Raw genomic sequence first — 21,276 nt, 5'->3', positions numbered from 1 at the left:
GCTGCCGAAAAAGAAAGTGAATGCCATAGATCGCTAACAGCCCTTGAATTGTGTACTCGAGACATCACTGCACATCTCAGAAGAGTTCGTCAGTCGAAAACTCTTGTCGTTGAGTCTGAACTTATTCTCTTGCGAGCTGGTATCGACCATGATGACGTTGCTGTAGAAAATGTTTGCAACTATCATAGAGATACTCTTGGCACGCTCTGTACAGTGAAAGGTTTCATGTAACATCCCCTCCGCGGTGTGCGAGTATCAAAGAAACCGTGTGATCGAACGATTGGCGTTGATATGGTGACGCAAATAAGATTCGCCTGGGGTGTACATGTTCTGTTTGGTAGTGGTGAGTACTAGAGAATTAATACTCAAAATAAAATCCATGAGTATCGTAGTACTTAATTTTCATAAATATCCTGTATATTTTCCTCTGCAGTTTTTGTTCACAGACCATCAAAGATGGAAAAACATTATATTTTGCCGATTTTTTAAATGTGAGCTCCTTTGAGTGATAAGGGAAAGGTACAAAATAAGCGATGCGAATTTAGAGTTTTATAACAGCGTTTTCGTATAGCTTTGAGTTGTAAAATACTCCACACACTGTTACTCAAAACAAACTAGCGGCCGTGTTTTGCAACCAAGTAGGCCTAACACAGTTCTGTTAAGTTTTGTCTCGCACATGTAGATGTATTAGCCCTGTCAATTAGGGAAGTACATTTTTATTTAATTTTTTTTATCAGGAGTATGCAGGAAATGTCGTGAAGCTCATACCAGTTGGCGTGAGGTTGCAGAATAACGTGCTTTGGCAGACAGTCAGTCTTCATGCACTAGCACAAAACAACACAGTCAAGGTTATAAGCCATCCCAGACATCAAATGAGAAACTCAAGGAGATTTCACAGGTACACATTGTGGATTCGTAACAGGTTTTAAGCCTGGGCCCTCTTTTTAACCCTGTAACTTGCCTGATATACATCTATGTAGTATACTTTCGCATGTAACATAAGGTTTTGTTGTTTAAATGGGATCTTGTCTTCATCAATAAAAATCTTTGTTATTAATTTTCACTTTCTGGTAGCGCGATGGTGCCCTTAGGTGGATGTGACGTAAGAGTATGAGGGCCTATTCTGGACAAAATTATGTTAATTAATTTTAATGTGTTAGGATTAATTTTATTAATTCTAACACATTAAAATTAATTAAACATAATGTTGACCAGGACGGGCCCCCATATAAGAGCCTAGTGCCTAACATAGTCTACAACTGGGGAAGCCTTATAAGTGTGAGTGCAGGGCACCTTTAGACTATGCTAGGCACTACGCTCTTACAACACTTCCACCTATAACCATATTTTTTTTAAAAAAAGAGCGCGATTGCGCCATCATTAAGTAAATAGCAAAGACAGATTTCGCACCAGTCTTTCACAGATTTTTAATTGATGATCACCGAATTGTTGGGTAACCTTCCTCTTTAATAATGTTTGATTATAGTATCGTAATCGTGTTTTATTTGAAATTCTCCTCTTGGTAAAATTCAATTCAATTGCTAAAATTTGATGACACATTTACATTTAGGTACGCGTTCAATAGCATTGATATTTGTTCTATCTGTTGATTTAGTTATTGCAGGTTGATTCTGACGTACATCAGCTTTCATCTGATTGGGAAACCATACAAGATCGCACCAAAAGACGATACAAGGACATGTCACTTAAACTTGTACAATCGCTGCTGGAACTGATAGCACCTTCGCAGTCGCACAAATTATGGGGTCACATTCGTTCATATGATTTTGGGGGGTCTGAAGTAGACAACTCCGTGACAATTACATTGAACCAACCAGTCGTCAAGGCGATTGAAGATGCCTCATTACCACAGATGAAAACCCAGCTTCTGTCTTTGGTAGCTCTTGATTACACGAAACGAGAACTGTTACAATCGATAAAGAACGTAACTGTGTGGGATGTTGATCGGGCCCGTTCTCATGCCAGGCAACAGGGACCGGGCCATCTGGTGGCGAATATTCCAGCATATCGACCTGGACGCATGCCAATGGAGAAAGTCGAACACTTCATGCACTTCATATTACAACCTCAGTACACTCAGGTACATTTAATTTATCCTAGTTCTGTTATAGGAACGATAGCTGTTGGCGATTTTTTCGCTATGTTGGTTTTGTATATTAACAGCAATTTCTTGGTCTACAGTCCTTTGAAGCATCAAGTATTTAGCTTGTCAGCATATAGAGTGTAACGTTATTGTTCACATCTGAATATTATTATGGACAGAAATAAATAATGACAATATTGGGTTATGCTCCGGTGACACGCTGGGTATTTGATATTTGACATGTTGGAGAAAGTGGAAAGAAAATGCAGTTGCTAAACATATCGAAATACTGAAAACGCTGTCCGATGTTACATACCTGCCAAAATCGGCATTAGATTTACAATTTACGTAATTTTTAACACACCTTGAAGTCAATTCTTTAATTATATGACGTAAAAAGAACATTGTACGTTTTACGTGTGTATATATATATATATATATATATATATATATATATATATATATATATATATATATATATATATAATATATATATATTATAATCAATGGTGAAGTAAAAACAGTCGCATTTTTTTTTATTCGTTTTATTTTTTTATTCGTTCATTTCCTTTGTACTTTAGGACGTTGCTTATGGTACCCGCAACCTAAAATTGTCGACAGGAGAAAGTGTCCCGATGCCAGACGTGATACGAAAAGTGGTCATTGGTAGGTTGATATCCCTGTACATGAGGTACTGTGAGGAAATCAACTATGAATGTTTGAGTGAAACCAGTCTATGGAGAATAGGTAGGGCTTGCATTGCTTCACAGTTAAAGTCACTACAAGGACTAGACACTCTGACAGCCGATGGACTTGCTGCATTTGACAAGCTCGATCAAATCATAGACCAAATCGAAACATTTGGCCAAGAATCCGCGTGGTGTCGCAGAATTAGAGAACGAATTGCCAATGGTCGCAACTACCTTAAACTTGATTATAGACGTCACCTGCAACAGAGTAGTCAGTGCGCCGATCACTGCATTGCATATGCCTTATCTGACCCCAAAGCTCCAAAACTGACCGCGCAATGCACACATGACCATGACATGATGTGTCTACCATGTGAATCCATTAAGACTCTGTGTAGCGATATTAGAGAAACATTAACAGATGTCAATATTCCTGTACACATTCTGGATGAAGTACTGTTTGACTTAAACATTGTTAGCTCGGATATAGAGAAATGGAGGGCTCACATAGTACGGTCACTACAGCAAGAAAGGGCAAAACACAACATCCTTACACTAGCTAGAGGTAAAGATTGGATTGTGGTTGTATTTATGGATTGGGCAATGAAATTTGTACCACAGAAATTCAAAGAAACCATGGTCGATTTCTACGCAAAGAGGGGCATTAGCTGGCATGTTCAGTCGTTTGTAGATAGGTTGATGGAGAACTTGGTGTAGAAACATACTACCACGTATTGGAGAATGGAATCCAAGATTGGATTGCAGTTACTGCCATTATTCAACATCTACTCCGCCATCTTAAAAGCATCTACCCTGAGATAAGCACAGCGTATCTTAGATGTGATAATGCTGGGTGTTACCACTGCGCATCAACTATAGCAAGCTTGCCTGCCATATCAGCTGACACTGGTGTCCTTATCAAACGCTTGGATTTCTCTGAGTCCAGTGACTGGAAAGATATATGCGATCGCAGAAATGCTCCTGTCAAAATGCATGTAAGAAATTACATACATTCTGGCAATGATGTGGAGACTCCACAACAGCTCAAGAAAGCCATCGAGTCCTTTGGAGGAATCCAGTGAACTAGAGCCTGCTGCATATCACTTGATACAGAGAAACAACCTCCCAAGTCCAGTTGGCCCGGTGTTTCAAAGTATAACAATATCGAATACATGAGGTAAAATTTACATGTAAATCATATATAATTTTATATAATATAAACCTGCCACAATGAACAAAAAAAAGAAATGCTGACATAGCCATTTCCTCCACCCAACGCAGAAATCAAATGATCTCCCCTTACATAAAGATTTTCATTCTATCAGATTAGTTCTTCACAAATTGCTCACAGTAATACAGTTTGTTTTGTGTACGTGCTTGCAATATGTTTAAAATTGGGTCACTTAATTATAATCTAAAATAAGTATCTAATGAATTGGAAAAAAAATACGTTACTGAAATTTCTATTTTAATTTGCCTTTTGCAGGGCGGGAGTAAAATACTGGAGAGCTTATGATATCGGAGATGGGTTAGTTCACCATTTTTGTCGGTCAGATGACTCAGCTATAATAACCTTAACAACTACAGCTGATTTCGGGACACCAGATCTTGAGGGTGGTACAATTAGAATACATGTGTCTAGGTAAGAACTCAGTATTACAATTTAAATGAGAGTGACTAAGCATTACAACGCAGAATAAAATAGGGCTAAGAAAACATACATTGGTTTCCCGCAAACCGATATATCATAGTTCAACCAAAGAAATAAACATAAATAAATGATGTGCATACGGTTTATATGCAAGATTTAAAATTATTCATGTAGAATTCAAATTGCGTTACATACTTTCATATGACTAAAAGGTTACGAGTGAGCGTTGAACTGCTACATTCACATTAAACAAAACTTGAAATGTTTCATAGACAGTATTTGTGTTTAAAAATACAAGGCCAAATATCTTTATGTCCACGTATGTCCGTGTTTTGGTACTTTTAAGGCACTGGTGCAAGTGCTTGTATGGTTTATTGTTGTTGCCCGTATGTTTTATACTCACACCCGCCTCTTGTCGGGTCTTGAATAATGTCTCTATGCCGTTCGAGGACCTCTATGACCCTTTATGACCTTTGACCTTATCAACCCTAAGAAGTTTTAGAACCGTATTAATTGACTGTGTGTGAACATCCTACACTGTAGTAGTGGGATTGTCAAAAACGCATAGTTTATTTTAATTCCTAAACATATTTAATTATTTTTAATGATCCCTTAGAGAGGAACGACACAATATGCAAACAGAACTCCCTATTCACGACCGGATGGGCGCACAGACAAATCGTTTGCTGACACCAATCGGTGATGATGTTGTGAGCGACAATGACAGCGACAGTGATGATGGATGCGATGTCGAGTTTTGGCAGTGTCCAGTACCTGGATGCTCCAAGTCATATGTCACTTATCAAAACCTAGAGAGACACTTGCTTATAAATAAACACAACGACAAGCTCCATACAAGACCTGTCGGTGATTCCATCAAAATAAAATGGGCTGAAAAAACAGCCGCCATTAATCCAATAATGCCATCTCATACCGATGGAAGGGAAACGCCCGTGGACCATCCAAATATGCCTTGTATGGGGTTTGCCTTGAAGAAACCATCCCACGGAAGAAGGAAGAATAAAGAAGTTAAACAGTGGCTAGAAGATGTGTTTGTTAATGGAGAGAAATGCGGTGTGAAGGCTAATCCCGAGGACACAGCGAAATCGATGAGGATTGCGAAAGATCAAGATGGCAAACGTATCTTCCAACCCCATGAGTGGTTGACAGGCAAACAGATCAAAAGTCACTTCAACGTTTTAACAGCCAAGAGAAGGTTGCATTCAACATCAAAAAGTCTCTCTATGGAAGATCAAGAACTGACTCCAGAAATTCAAAATGCCATTGAAGACATTTTAAGTATGGAGTTAACGGAGTTGCAACACAATATCATCTCTTCGGTGTGCACGTAAAAGTTAAAAGACAAATTTATCTACTTGGCTAATATTAATGTGTGATGTTGTAGACACACCTAATTGGGTTCACAGCCCTAGTAGATTTAGTACTGTCACAAGTTTTCGGGCAGTCTTAGTAACGAGACGGTGTTATTTGTGTAATAAAAATATGGGGTCATCGAGGTAGTTTTTGGGATAGAGCGCCTTCTATCGGTCATTATTTTTGGTGGCGCCAAATTTCCCGATACGCTTTCATAACGACTTTAAATATAATTGTTTTGGTTGTGCTGTCATGTTTTCAGGTCGTTATAGAATGAACCCATCATGAACGAATAACTTTTACCAAAGTCGATATTTTTTTTGCATTATATCATTTTGTGTCTTTTTCAATGCTGAATTACGTACTTCGAATTTTGTAAAATTGTCACGTTTTAAACCGTTGACTATTTTTGCCATTTCCAGATTTAAACTTTTGTTGAAATTTTCAGAATAAATTATAGGCGATATTTGAAAGAAAATAAGACTAAAAAAATTGGGGGTCACAACGTAAACTTTTAAGGTAGAAGAAGTCAAAGATAGACTATATGAATGTTTTTATAGCGTTTAATGATGCCCGCTAGTTCGGTTGCAATGGTAACAAATGATGATATGGTATGGGAATATCATGGGTGTACATAACAAACGATAGTGTCTTATTATAAACCGCATCATAAACAACAGAGCGAAATTAAAAGCTACTATTCAAATGCCAACTTACTCTAAAAGTTTCACTGTTAGTGCGTTATTACACAGCATAGGGCATATTCTGCTCCTATGCACTCACTGTCTTTATGATAAAACACTTCAAAATGCTGCCATAACTTCTTTATATGATTTAGTCTCCCATAATTGGACTGGTTGAATCATATTTGCAAGTGATAAATGTTGGCGATAGAAATGTGTACAGAAACATCGACAGAAAGGGTTGTTTTGGCATACCAGAAATGAGCTGTGACATACTGCGCAGAACTATGCGCAAAATTCAAAAATAACAGAGGTGCAGTATACCTTAAGACTTAATACACATTGGATTCTTCTAAAATGTGTTATAATATTGTATGTGTTCGAAGACATAAGGTTGTATGTTTGCAAACACTAAAATACTCCTGTTCGCCAAATATTCGTTTCCCCATAGATCCCCAATAAAATCAAGCATTTCTGTTGGTTAGAAAAGTGACCTTTGACCTTTGCCCTGCACCGAAAGTTAGTGTCATATCGAATGAATAAAACAACATTTCTATTATTTTTTTTGTGACGTGTGTAATATTTATTCATATTAACAACTATGCATGCAGCAGAATAATTGGATTAATAAAATTTAACTAATTGTATAATTATTGCAAGAATTTACAAAAACATTAATAATTTCAATCATTTATACTAGTCTGATCGATATCAATGGAAACAGAAATAAAGGCAGTACAAGGAAATTTAACAACTAAAAGGTACATATTTTAAGAATAATAACATATGAGCACTATCCATTCCGACAGCGACACGCGGGATTGTGCTAGAATCAGTGAAAATCATTGAAAATGACGAAAAAACACCATTTTTAGGAGTGTCGCCATGGCAACAAACTTTGCTAAATTAATATGATTTTTAATATTTTTGATAGAACTGAATATGATGTTTCATAGTATACAAGATATCACAATTCAATTTAGTTTTTCTCCACTAAACAGTTTTTAAAAAACGGGAAGGCTTAGCAATATTTCTAATTTTCCATAATTTTAAAATAAAATTAAAGCAAAAAAACAATGAGGTCCCGCACGTTTTTTATTGGATTATTAAACATCGGTCATGGGTTAAAGTAAATATTATATCAACTTATTACGGTCCCGCTTCCTTTTTGAGTTAAACACGTTTGAATTTGAGAAGTTTCCTCTCTTTCCACAAATCCGAAAAACATGGCCACTTGAGGGCGCTATCACGAACTTAAGATGGGGTCAAAGGTCAAATAATAGCCATTGTCTTAATTGACTTGACCATTCGCGTAATTATTTTACTGTACTTGTACAATTGGAAAATTAGACAAGACAAGTAATGATTGGTGAAATATTGGTATATTTGTTATATAGAAATGTTGTTTTTGACCATTTGATGTAAAATTAGCGCCATGATGTCTTATTTTCAAACGCTGTTACTATGGTAACAGAAGGTAGCACAACAAAATTATTATACTGGTACTTTAGTTAGGTCACGGCCTATCTTTTGGTATATAATTTATATGTTTTTGAAATTTACCCTTGGCCACCTCATATAGGCGCTCTGCAGGTTTTTACAGACAGTGCCTTTTAAGAACATTTCTTGAACAAAACACCTTATCCATAACATGAATTCATGTTATTCTGCTCATTCCATTCACAATCCAATGTTCATATTAAAATGCAGATAACCCTGTGTAAATCAAAGTTCACATTTTGTCAGCAGTATTTTTCCAAATTGTCAGAGCATTCATATTTCAAATTTTTTTAACAAATTTAATTTTAAAATAGTCATAATGCGAATAGCGCGTTGCGCCTCATGTGATGGTTAATAGTTGCGTAAATGAAATTCACATAATAAGAATATGTACATATAGTGGGTAATTTCACTGGTGGGGAGAGGGCAGTAAGGAACTTGAACTGTTGTAGGAAGCGGGAAGCGGGCAGATCATCGGTACTGATTGGCCGTCGGCACCATTATCCAGTTGGAGAGCACATTTCCATACGCCAGTGGTTGGAAGGTCACGAATAGCTCCACTTTCCCTCCATAATTTTAAGGTCAAATATATGTTAAATTAGTATATTAGCCTTCGTAACAGGTTTCCTGATGATTTTGTGACATTGACGAAAGTTACCAGTTGGCGGCACATGACGCAATCCGATCCTACTCTCAACTCTTTTATCGTATTCATTTGAGCATGGTGATCTCACAAAACAGATTGATCAGGCAGGCAGTTCGTAGATGAAAGTTACACACAATTGATGACACTGAAAATCATTTTGTGGTTTATGAATAAATTAAAAGCGTAAACATTCCATTCGTGTAATTTCAATTAAAACATAAAAGTCGTTGTAAAAAAATTCAGAACAGTTGCAACCGCTTATCAGAACATACAGATTCAATGTACCGGCAAAGACCAGTACAGCTACCTGACACAAACTCTGCCCGCCATGCTGGATAAGGGACACACACAAACGCCTTTAAAGTCAACGAATACTCGAAAATCTTGCTGCAGATGCTGCAAATTCCATTACAAGGAACAATATGGGTCTACTTGGAACTGCATCCAGTGAAAAAGATCAAGATTCTTATTCGTTTTCGACTCCGAGAACGGTCAAAGTAACAAGCAGCCTGAAGCTGTGCAAGCGTCGAGGCCTTCAAATTTGCAGCGAGGCAACTATGCCGACTTTTCTGCCAAACGTCACTATGAGGAGATTGTAAGAATCTCAAAGTATTGCTGACATGCAAGACAAAGTCGTTGTCTGATCAAGGCAGAGCAGATAAATGACTGTATCCGAAATATATAGTATCCGATATATGTTCGTCTTAGAATGCTTTTTATTGTTTCTCAGGGTTCCTGTTTTTTAATGTGTTTTTTAATTACCAAAAACAATAGTCATTGAACATAATATTAAATCACCAAAGTCTGCAGTGATGTCAACATATGGTCCCCGAACGTCATCAAATTCAGTGTCAATACCATCACATACTTCTCCAACATTACAAACTTCTGCCTCTGTGCGTTTGAACACTGCTTCCATATCATTGAGTTCTGCCTTTAATACATAGCCATCGTCATCGTCATCGCTTTCTGTGTCGAAAAGAAGAAAATTGCAAAGGTTCATCGGGTATTTAGTTTCAAGTTTTGTCGCATCAGTCAGAAAGTGGCAAAGTACAGACAAGGATATTGAATAGATGTCCTGTTATGCAAGTCTGACAACCATATAGGACGCAGACGTTATGACAGCACCAATCTTAAGATATCCAGGTGCGTCTACGTCGCTCTGAAAAGACAATCGACAGGACCTACAAACGAAAGTTTCGTATTTATTTCCTTCTTCCTGCTGTCCCTTGTCATCTTTGGCTGATGAATTATCTGATAAAGAAAGACAAGAAGAATCCACTTCCAGATTTTGCCGCACTGTTGCAGCACCAAGTGATAATGTCTCTGCCAGCATTGAACGTAGGGACTATGTGAGCACAGACAACCAGATAGGACACAAAAGTGGTAAAAGTACCAATCTGAAATATTGCATTTATCGTCGTCGCACTGGAAAGCCCGTCAACAGGACTAATCATCGAGATTTTCTTGTTTATTTCCTTCAGAATCCTCTTTCTGCTCCTTGTCATCTTGCGCTGATGAGCTCTGATATAAAGGAAGAAGTGCACTCAAGTCACAATCCGCCTATTAGTAGGCCTAATGATTGTTTATTTGACAAAACAAAGACACAAACACAAAAAGTAAATAGGGAACTTTTACGCTGAAATATATATATTCATGCGTGTGAGCCTCAGGCTATGCGGTGAATGATACTATAAAGAAAACAGTCGGACGGTTTGGAGTCGAAAGCTTCATTTGAAACATCACAGTCAAACAGTCAAAGTAAATAAAATTACATGTAGTAATTAAGAAAGCAGTAAGACGGTTTGGAGTTGAAATTTTTATTTGAAATATCACAGTCAAAATTAATGAAGTAAAATAAAATAAACCGTTGCACATATACAAAACACCCCCCCCCCCACCCAAAGGGACTGGCTGCCGTGTCCTGTAAAATCTTCTTTAAACTGCTAATTTAACAGCTTTGATATTTAGGACATAGATCTCTACTGGTAGTCTTTTTCAGATTGTTCAAATTATGGAGAAATTTGCAACTTTGTATTTTTAAGACATTAAGACATTTCAGATATTTTAAGATATTGGGGATTACCAGAATGTGATATATTCAAGTAATGATGAAATCTACGTTTTCTTTTATTTTAAGGGCTATTTTTACCATTTTTGGTAAAAAAATGTATAAAAATAGATAGCAGGGTACACCAGAATTTGAAAGGTCTTCACGAATATGTTTTTAATTTCTGAGAAGTAGATTTTTGAAATGTCACCGATTTATTCAGGGTTTATTTAAAGATATTACAAACAAACAAACCTTTTTGTTTATGAAGGACTTCGTTGGACAAGGAAATAGGCTTTTATCCTGCCAAGGGCCCACTTTCTGCATGTTGTGCCTTACTGTGACACTTTGACAACTTGACATGTTTTGTTTACTTTAGTGTGGACAACTATATACCATGTGCACTAGAGAAGCCTCGACTAACTTTTTTTCTTCAAAATTTACAATTGTCTATACAAGAGGAAATGTCTTTAAGAAGCCATGTTACAAAAATGGAGTATGCATTTCATACATATACGTGTTTTCAACACAATAAGTAAGCCAAATTGTGAGCTTTTTCAGATGAGTTTTGTACGTTTTAAACAAGTATGAACATAAAACGTAATCCACAATATTTAAGTAAAACCAGGTTTGTCATTACTTTGTTCATATTTTTTAAACGATCTACAGTGTTTATGGGGATTTTTTATTGCATATGTTTTTGATAGGGGGTGTTAACACCGTTGGTAGTTTCCTCTGACAAACTTTACATACAAAGTAGCAATGTTTATTTGCCCATTTTACAGTAAATTATTGTATTTTACCGTATAAATGTTTTGTGTATTTTTAGAATAAAATAATTTTACTGAATATCAGTGGTCTGCAATGTTATTTCAAGGCTTGAACACCCCCTGAACGCCCAAAATTAAAGGTGTTCAACAAGCACGCATCATGTGTTCTAGCCTTTAACACACTTATCGTTGAACGGCGTCCATGCGTTCAAAAAGTGTTACAGCCCTTTGAACGCGTAAATGCGTTCAATTTTTTGAACACATTTCATGTGCAACGAGTGTTCTGATATGGAACACCATGGTGTTCAATGTAATGTCTGATGAACACGTAGCGTTCAAAATCTGCACACGTGTGTTCAAAAATTGAACGTTGGTTGAACACATAGTGTTAAATTTCTGAACGTCTAGACGCGTTCAAAAAGTGTTACAAAAAGGCGTTTAATTGGTGTTCTATCCTTTAACACTTAACTTTACAGTGTGGATTTTGAAGTTTGGCAGACTATTAAGCCTGAGAGTACATTCTACCCCTAATTTGAGTCAGTGCCTCACTATTTAAGTTAATTTTCTTCGGAGAAATCTGCCAAAGTCGCGAATCACGCTGAATCAAAAAAGGTCATGGCCCTTTCATTGGGCGAAAAAATTTTGCCGAGAACAACATATAACATGCTTAGGACAACATCTTGAATGCCTATGACAATATGGTGAATGCCAAGCAAATATATTGAATGCCCAGGACAATATATTAAATGCCCAGCACAACATACCAAATGCGCAGCACAATATATTGAATGCCAAGGACAACATATTGAATACCCAGCACAACATATTGAATAACCAGCACAACATATTGAATGCCCAGGACAATATACTAAATGCCCAGCTCAACATATCAAATGCGCAGCACAATATATTGAATGCCAAGCACAACATATCAAAAGCCCAGCACAACATGATATTAGACCACTTAAGTCAGTCATGGCTTTCCATAAAGACACATATTTTTGTTGTAAGGTGACTGCATAGCTCCTTCAGAAAACTCGTCTCAGGAAACCAGAGAATGGTCGTATCTATAGAGAATATACCAGGCTTTACTATTTAAACGTAGGACTTCCTGCTGTGATTTTGTACCCAGCAAAAGTAATCTCGTTCACAGATTACCAAGAAAATCGACAAATATCAACAGTGGAGTTTTCTCCACCGATTATAATCGATTCAGCAAAAGTACACTGATGATTATTCGATCGATACATACATGTTCGTTTGACATGAAGTAATGAAGTAATGAAAATAATTGTTTGGCGGGTACGATGTGGTTTGTCATAGTCTTTATCATTATTTGAATCTCACGAAAAATCGCCACAGAAGGAATTTCATATTCTTGCATCTTTTAAAGAAATACGTTCTACAACCAAAACTTTGGCGATCAAAGTGTATGGCTCATGATTTGTTAACCAAAGCAAATTCGGCTCATTCATTTTATTAGTTTAGCCACACTTTTTAATGTACTGTACATTTGAAGACGACCCCGTTGAACGCAACGACATCAGTAAAGATGTACACGACAAAGTGTGGAGGAATGTTAACCAAGCTTGAAAAACTGAAAGATAAGACTAATTCGGTGTTCGACATTACGTCTGTGATCAAACAGTCGTCAACTATTGTCGTCTTGTTGCAATTGGACTTACTCACCTGGACCGAAGCTGGAAGATAAGACGTATGCGTGGCACAATATAGGACGGTATGAATATGGCACGGTTCATGAGAGATTATAGTAACAGGGCTGCTAGACTTTCAGCGTGCATCGCTAATATGTATCCGCGATTTTTTTGTTCAAAGTATTCTATTTTAGTCTGTAATAGTACAATGATAACGTCATTCAGTAAAAGCTTTCCAAACGATTATCAAGCTATTATTTCCGAAAGGTCAACATGATAATTTTTTTATTAAAAATGCCCTGAGGCTGTTGTTCAGCTAAGACTAAAAATAGATATTTGGATTCGTGAACTATACTGATGACGACTCGCTCCTAAGTAACAAAATTTAACGAAACATCTATCAAACAGAAGGAAATTTAGAAATCGATGTATAAATTACTTTAAAGGGTTACTGAGATTTTCGAAATATTCGCGTTTAAACGGTGTTTATTTCTCTTTACAATAGTTGTTAACACGATTACAACTAATTTGCGATAAATGGATGGTGAAGTAATGTCTGTTTAATCTGCAAATGTGAGCTCATCTGCTTTTCTTTGTAAATTACACACTTGACCCAGTAGGAGGCAACGTCATCTATAAAGTTTTGTTTATTGTAAATATTTTTATTCAAACTGCTTCATTTGATACAATGCAATTTTTTATGGTACGATCCTTTACTTTGGCCTGGCTGCTCTGTTTATTACAGTATTTTACTACTACCTATGACATTTAATTATCACCAATGTGGAGAGGTCGCAGTCAGAAATTGTAACAACTTTAGCTGGGTTATTAAACCAATATTTTTTGAGATTGGGGATTGGCCTGGCGGTTTTGTCTGTGGCTTCTTCGCTAGGTGACTGGGTACCGTACGTTGTGAGTTCGAACCCGATTGAAACCACCGTATTATTACGAAATGTTAAATGTCCAGGGTAATTACAAATATGTGTCTGATTCAATAAAGGTCAAACTTGGCACGGTGCATAATGAGTTCAACATATTTTTTTCGTTTGTTTCATCGAACAATAGATGAATCGCTTTCCAGCTGCCACATTGACATTTGTCATGAGATGAATATAAATGGATGAACTGATTATTTACAAATGTTATAAGAATTAATTACCATAATTTAAATATGCATTAACTTTTTCCTTCGATATGTCTTGGAAGGCAATAATTTGTAAAGTTCACTGGCGATCACTATGACATGTGTCTTGGAGGGCAATAATTTGTAAAGTTCACTGGCGATCACTATGACATGTGTCTTGGAGGGCAATAATTTGTAAAGTTATACGTATGATATTTGATTACAACCAACGACTTTGTTGCTGAAGGTTATTTGCATTTCGTTATTTTAAGCAAATTGTTCAAATCTACACGTTACCATTCAAATGTCGAGCAGGCCTTTATCTCAAACATGTCAGATGATGATTCGTTCGAACGAACTTTTAAGCAAATATTACGAATTCTGCAGGTTTTTTAATATTTCGAACAAAACCATATTTCGTAGCCTTTTGGGAAAAACATCGTATTCTCATCACAGAATTTTATTTTGTTTTCCCGTTTAACAATCCCGTCCTCCTACAGTCTGATAGTCAACTCTTCGCCCTCCCCAGTTCTGATGGTCCACCCTTTGCCCTCCCCCTGTCTGATGGCCACCCTTGACACTCCCCCAGTCTGATAGTCCACCCTTGACCCTCCCCAGTCTGATGAGCCACGCCTCACCCTCTTATCGTTCTCTAGATGGCATCTTGGTCACTGCAAGGAAGAGTATTCGCCGAACAGACGAGGTTTTGATCATTTCTATGGTTTCTACAGCGCAGCCGAAGACCATTTTAGGCACACACTTGGTAAGCTTTGTTTTGGAGACTGCCAAACACTAATCGATACAGTGATATTATGAAAACCACAACTGTTAATGCAAAGTACGGTCACAATTATATTAAGTCATCGCCACCAAGGACAAATAATTATCAAACATTTCACACTCAGCATTGTCATCGTCATAGAAGTGAGCATGACCACAGGCTACAGGGTACTGCAGACACTATCCATAAGGCTTATCTAATGATAAAAGTTTAATACATTACATTTATTGATCATATTCACAAATTCCCGACGAATAATGTCTGCATCACCCTGTGCACAGACCTTTCTGTCATCGTCATAGCACAGACAAGCATCACCACAGACCTTGCTGTCACCGTCATTGCACAGACAAGCATCACCACAGACCTTGCTGTCATCGTCATGGCAGTGACAAGCATCACCACAGACCTTGCTGTCAACGTCATGGCAGTGATAAGCATCACCACAGACCTTGCTGTCATCGTCATGGCAGTGATAAGCATCACTATAGACCTTGCTGTCATCGTCATGGCAGTCATAAGCATGACCACAGCCTTGCTGTCATTGTCATGGCAGTGACAAGCATCACCACAAACCTTGATGTCAACGTCATGGCAGTGATAAGCATCACCACAGACCTTGCTGTCATCGTAATGGCAGTGACAAGCAACACCACAGACCTTGCTGTCATCGTCATGGCAGTTACGAGCATCTCACCATAGAGAAACATAGATAGAGTGGCAACGGGTATTGTTTAAGGTGTGAAGCGGTTACGCACCCCATCCATGTTCGCCTCGCCTCTGGTTGCTCTCGCCTCTCTTTTCCGAAGAGTGCCGACCATGAATCCTCTGGTAATTTTCGGATTTTCGCCAATTGTTAAGCTAAAGTATGTTCGGCAAAGTTTGTGTTGTTGTTGTCGTGTGGTGCTGAGCAGAATTGAATTGCTGGCGAAAACGGGAGTGTTTTGAGCTTCAGAAAAGTGAGTTTTACCGTTTTAAAAATTCCTCTCATATTTTTATGAATATATAATGAGTGTGTTTTGAATCAAATTTGAAAGTCTTTTATCCATACTGTCTGGTTTTACTCAATGGTTTACGGTCAGTCATACTGTCTTTTACACGTGCGTCAAGGAAGGACATGTTTATGAAACTGCTGGCGTGTTATGTTTTGATTGGCGTGAAGCAGTGTTTCTGGCCTGAGAGCTCACAAAGTAGCTATGGTTGCTACGCGACTGGCAGTACGATGCCATCTCGTCGTATTTTTCGCATTATCTCGTGTAATTATCAACCACAACACAAACAAAGCCTCCAAAAAGTTTTAACACCTTTGAAGCTCATTTTAATATAAAAAGCCAATAGTCTACCGAGACGACCATGGAACAAAAGGCATGCAAGTGTTGCCACTCTGTCTATGTTTCTCTGTGTCTCCACAGACCTCGCTGTCATCATCATGACAGTGACAATCATCATCATAGACCCTGTTGTCACTGTCATCAAATTTTGGATTATATATCAGTATTTCATCTTTGATAAGCACAAACATTGTTAAATTAATCACTCGTTATTGTTCAAATCTAAGGGAACGGATATTTAGACTTAAGAAAAGACTTCACGCCTGATTTGAGTCAAGAAAGTGTGTATTCATCGGTATGTAATCTCAGCTATTTGTTTTATAGTTCAGTAAGTGGTTAAAGTGGTCGAAGTAAAGAGTTATTCCTCAGAACTCGAAGTCGTTTTTATGCTATTTAAACAGCCCCCTACACGGACTCCAAGGACTTGGTTTCGTTTGCCCTTCAATCTGTACATTCAAACTCAACACTCAGACACGCCTAAACCTATTTCATTCAATCTTGGAGAGAGTATCTGTACTACGACATTTATATTCACGTCAATTTACATATATTTTATGATACGATGAAGGCTGCATTCACAAATAAAAGTTGGGAGTCTGGAGGAATCGCGATTGAATATTTTTCAGACCCCCTCAGTACCCTCAAAAATTTTCAAGCCACCCCCCCGCCGTCTATATGATTAAACTTTTTCAAGCCCCTCTCCCAAAATTATCCTACATCCGCATACTTATCAGGGATGCACGCAAAGAAAAAATAAACATGTATTGGGCAGTTCTACTCGAAGTGTTCGATACTACCTGTCATTAGCAGTTTATAAAGCCATATTCCTATGAGGCAAGTTCTTAAATTGATTCATTATTAAACACATCAGTGGATTATTTGGATATAAGCCTTCACCGACTTGAGTCAATCTAACTCTGGCCACGTCAATGGCACCTTTTTAATAGCACACAAAATGACGATCGTGAGAGAGTATGCAAATTATGAATTCCTGACTACATTTTGCCAGGTTGCCATAGTGAAAAACTGACCATAGTGACCTACCAAAACTATTTTTCAACAGTACGAGACATAGATGACTTAGATGCTGCTCAAAATTGACATAACTGGAAGGTTAAAATATTCCGTAAATAAGCGTTTTAATCTATAAAATTTATGTGTAATAATGGCAAATTCGTAGAAAATAAATATTGCATTCAGTCACACATTTTTTCCTTAGTCTTTACTATTCAAAGTTTTACTTTGTGTTATTTTGCGATAAGAATTTGAAAATTAGGAATCAAGCATGGTGACCCCATCTTTTTTCTTTAATATTTGATTATTCTCATATGCCAGAATTCAAAAATCCCTGATGACTGTCAAGTTTCCTCGTCTTCAATATAATGTGATGCTCTCAAGTCTGATATTATGTACAAGTATATTTCACTGTCATGAGCGTCATTTGACCCAAACTCTTCTTCAACTACATCAGAGTCAGAGCTATCTCTATCACTGCCGATATGCAGTGACAGTGACACTGCAATAGCAAGTCAGTAGCTGTATTAAGTTTGATTATTTTGACAATATTTTTGTTCATGTAACAAGACTGTGTTCTTGTTCTACTCCCTATAGCATGTTGAGCTGTCTAGTATTCAGCTTGCCAGCACAGCCTGTGTATGTGTACTGTGCATGACATTGGATCATTTGACCCTAATTCAATTATCATCAAATTCATATTATTTATCTACAGACTTTGTCGACAATTGTGTGTTTCAGCACATTGTAGGGAGACAATAAGTAACTGTATTTGATATATTCCATAGAAATATTGAAAAAAATATCAACAGTTGCAGCTTCTGCCCCGTTACTAGGCCCACTTGTTTGGGTTTTTTAAAGAAAAATCATACATGTTTGGAGCTTTTCGAGATAAAACTCAGGAAATGTGACAAAGTGGTTCTAGATTTGCTTACTTATAATTAGCATTAGAACAACTTGATGACATTAAATTATTTTATTCATTACCTGACAAACCTTGGAATTGCAAAATGTAAAGGTAAAAGGAACTAAAATTTTTCAGCCCGCCCCATAAACGAGCAAAACTCTTTAGTCTCCCTCTCCTGTACCCTAAAAATTCGAATCCCCTCAGCGTTTTTTGTTATGTTAACGCAGCCTAACTGTCATCAGTTGACGAATTTGTTACTATGTCTTCATGTTCAGCCATTACGCACCCATGCCTAAACATATTTCGTTTAAAAGATGGTATTCGGACGATATACAGTGGCACACAATTTGTGTCTCAAAGTAATGCAATATGCCGCGTTTGCGGACATTTTTTATTTTACGTCTAGCGCCCATGCTCCTAAGAGTCTGAACCAACTCCATTCGATTTGGTACATGTCAAATGCACTAAAGTGTTCATCTTCACGTCAACTTGTGTCACGATAGAATCCAATATGGCCGCTGATTAACAATTTTGTTGTTTAACCCATCTTTGGAACCATTACTTAAACATGCATGAGCAACTGCCATTAAAACTTCACACAAGGTCAATATACTAAAATGTATCTATGTGCGTCAACTTGTGTCACAATATGATCCGACATGACTGTTTTGCGGTCATTATGTCATTGACTTTTTGTCTGTTTCATGCCTTTATAGAACATTTCAATCTTAACATAAGGACACTATACTATAATGTAGACATGTAAATCAATTTGTAATTGCACCAATCAAAGGGGAGAAGTGCTACAATCTAAACAGGGATCATCAGCTCCTGAAAACAGCTGACACAGCAGAGACTACATCATCGATGATAATTTCTTCTTTTCTATTTTCGTAATGTTATAATTTGGCCTAAGGCACAACCGTGTTTGGTTGATCGATTAACGTTTAAACTTCCCTGTCAGCTCGGGAAGAACAGTGAACATGGTGTCAATTTCTTTTTTATGATTTTCATGTTTTTAACTTGATACTAGATGCTGTTATTTCGATAACAGGTGGTCAACTTTGCGATCGATCAAACATTTTCTTAAAACATTTTCAATGAACGAAAAAGTCACCTCACTATTAGGCGCCAATTTTCGTCAGTTTCTAAGTCTTTTATTTCTTAGCTAGCCGTGGTACATTCTATTCTAGCTCGACGAGTTCGTGCATTTAGTTGATCGGGAATACAAAAGGTTGGTCTATAAATAAAGGGTAATAAAACACTGTCACTTTCATATAGGCGGAAGAATTCCATAAAAATCCTCGAAATGTTTGCATGAGAATATCAGTCGATAAGTAGAGTTGGGACAGTGTACATCTGTAGGTCACTTAATTTCATAATGTACCGCCATCTCTTGAAGGCCTATGCAGCTCTTCTGTGTCTCCAATACCATAGTTGCGACAATCCTAAACGTCCCTCATATACTATTCATCCTGGCAGACGATCTTGGTAAGTTTAGTCGTATTTTTCTACAACAAACCAAGACATGCATGATTAACGTACACTTGATCTGTTTCAAAACCACAAGAGCATCTATTTTCACACTCTATTCAGCAAAGTCTCGTTATGAATGCAATTGTCGGCAAAATGATTGGTATTGAGAAAATGACCATATTTTTTATTTTTGTTTATATTCCCTGAGTGTAGTAAAAAATCTCACACCTTAATTCCATGCGGGTTTTCAAATTGACATTCTTTTAAAGTATTAATTAAATACACTTGTAGCACATTTCAAGTGTAGAAACTCACAATGAAGACCTTATGCATTCAGGTTGTTCAGGTAACTGCTCTTGTTGGTCGAAGATACGAATAGTACGATTGGTTTCGTGTAAAATAATCGCAATCATACCAATCCATAATCCAATAACACTAGGTCAACTTCGCAAATACAATTACTTTCTTGTCCTTTAGGACACCGACAAACAAGGCTTATCAATTCCCATCATTGAAAATGGCAGTTCACAAGTTAATCTTAACAGCCCACGAAACGTCGGACAATAAAATTTAGTTTGTAGTGAAGAACACTGTGTCCTAGAGTTGGTGCTGCTTGACCTATCCTGTCAATATATATATATATATATATATATATATATATATATATATATATATATATATATATATTATATATATATATATATATATATATATATATATATATATATATATATATATATATATATATATTCAAAGCAGTTAAACAGTTTAAATTCACTCGGATGGAAATAAATCCTGCCATAATGTAAAGTAACGTCATGCAAGTTCAAGCAATAGATCTTTATGGGTTCATTATGGTTGTGTCATATGAATGATGAAGATATGACATATATATATATATATATATATATATATATATATATATATATATAATATATATATATATATATATATATATATATATATATATATATATATATATATATATATATATATATATATATATATATATATATATAACCGTACACTCTGTGCCCAAGTTCAGAGGTTGCCATAAAGCCATTATGGTGATAACCGGAGGGCACATTGTATACATTTTGTGTATATATATATATATATATATATATATATATATATATATATATATATATATATATATATATATATATATATATATATATATATATATATATATATATATATATATATATATATATATATATATATATATCTGAGGAAAAATGTCAAAATGTCATAACCAATCATGACATTGTCATTCCTATCATCTTAGCATATTGTATTTGCATGCCATATAACTTAAGAGGTGCAGCCAACAAAGTTGTTCGATCAAAAGGGAATTCGCGTGCAGTTTTTCAGCGGGCAGGCAAATTTAAAAGCTAACAAGCGAACGGGGGGAGAACAGTCAATTTTATCATTGGACGGGGAGAAAATTTCAGTTTTTACAGCGAGCGGGAGAGCCTTTCTTGCAGTGGATGCCGGAAAATATATACAAGGAGTAAAA

At 36.6% G+C, this 21,276-nt stretch overlaps 2 protein-coding genes across 2 annotated transcripts; both read left to right on the top strand.

The window, feature by feature from the left end:
- The first annotated feature begins 252 nt into the window (after nucleotides 1-252).
- Nucleotides 253-3,510, top strand: LOC139142861 (uncharacterized). The gene is made up of 4 exons (XM_070713038.1): nucleotides 253-343; nucleotides 738-898; nucleotides 1,616-2,101; nucleotides 2,686-3,510. The coding sequence occupies exons 3-4, from the start codon at nucleotides 1,700-1,702 to the stop codon at nucleotides 3,508-3,510; spliced, it is 1,227 nt and encodes a 408-aa protein (XP_070569139.1). The 5' UTR covers nucleotides 253-343; nucleotides 738-898; nucleotides 1,616-1,699.
- On the top strand, nucleotides 3,480-6,691 carry LOC139130070 (uncharacterized). The gene is made up of 3 exons (XM_070695791.1): nucleotides 3,480-3,970; nucleotides 4,280-4,435; nucleotides 5,061-6,691. The coding sequence occupies exons 1-3, from the start codon at nucleotides 3,966-3,968 to the stop codon at nucleotides 5,794-5,796; spliced, it is 897 nt and encodes a 298-aa protein (XP_070551892.1). The 5' UTR covers nucleotides 3,480-3,965; the 3' UTR covers nucleotides 5,797-6,691.
- Nucleotides 6,692-21,276: the final 14,585 nt, after the last annotated feature.

The sequence above is a fragment of the Ptychodera flava genome, chromosome 1, assembly GCF_041260155.1.
Source record: "Ptychodera flava strain L36383 chromosome 1, AS_Pfla_20210202, whole genome shotgun sequence".
In the NCBI taxonomy this organism is placed as follows: domain Eukaryota; kingdom Metazoa; phylum Hemichordata; class Enteropneusta; family Ptychoderidae; genus Ptychodera; species Ptychodera flava.
Note: the sequence above shows the minus strand (reverse complement) of the source record. Positions and strands in the feature narration are given on the sequence as shown.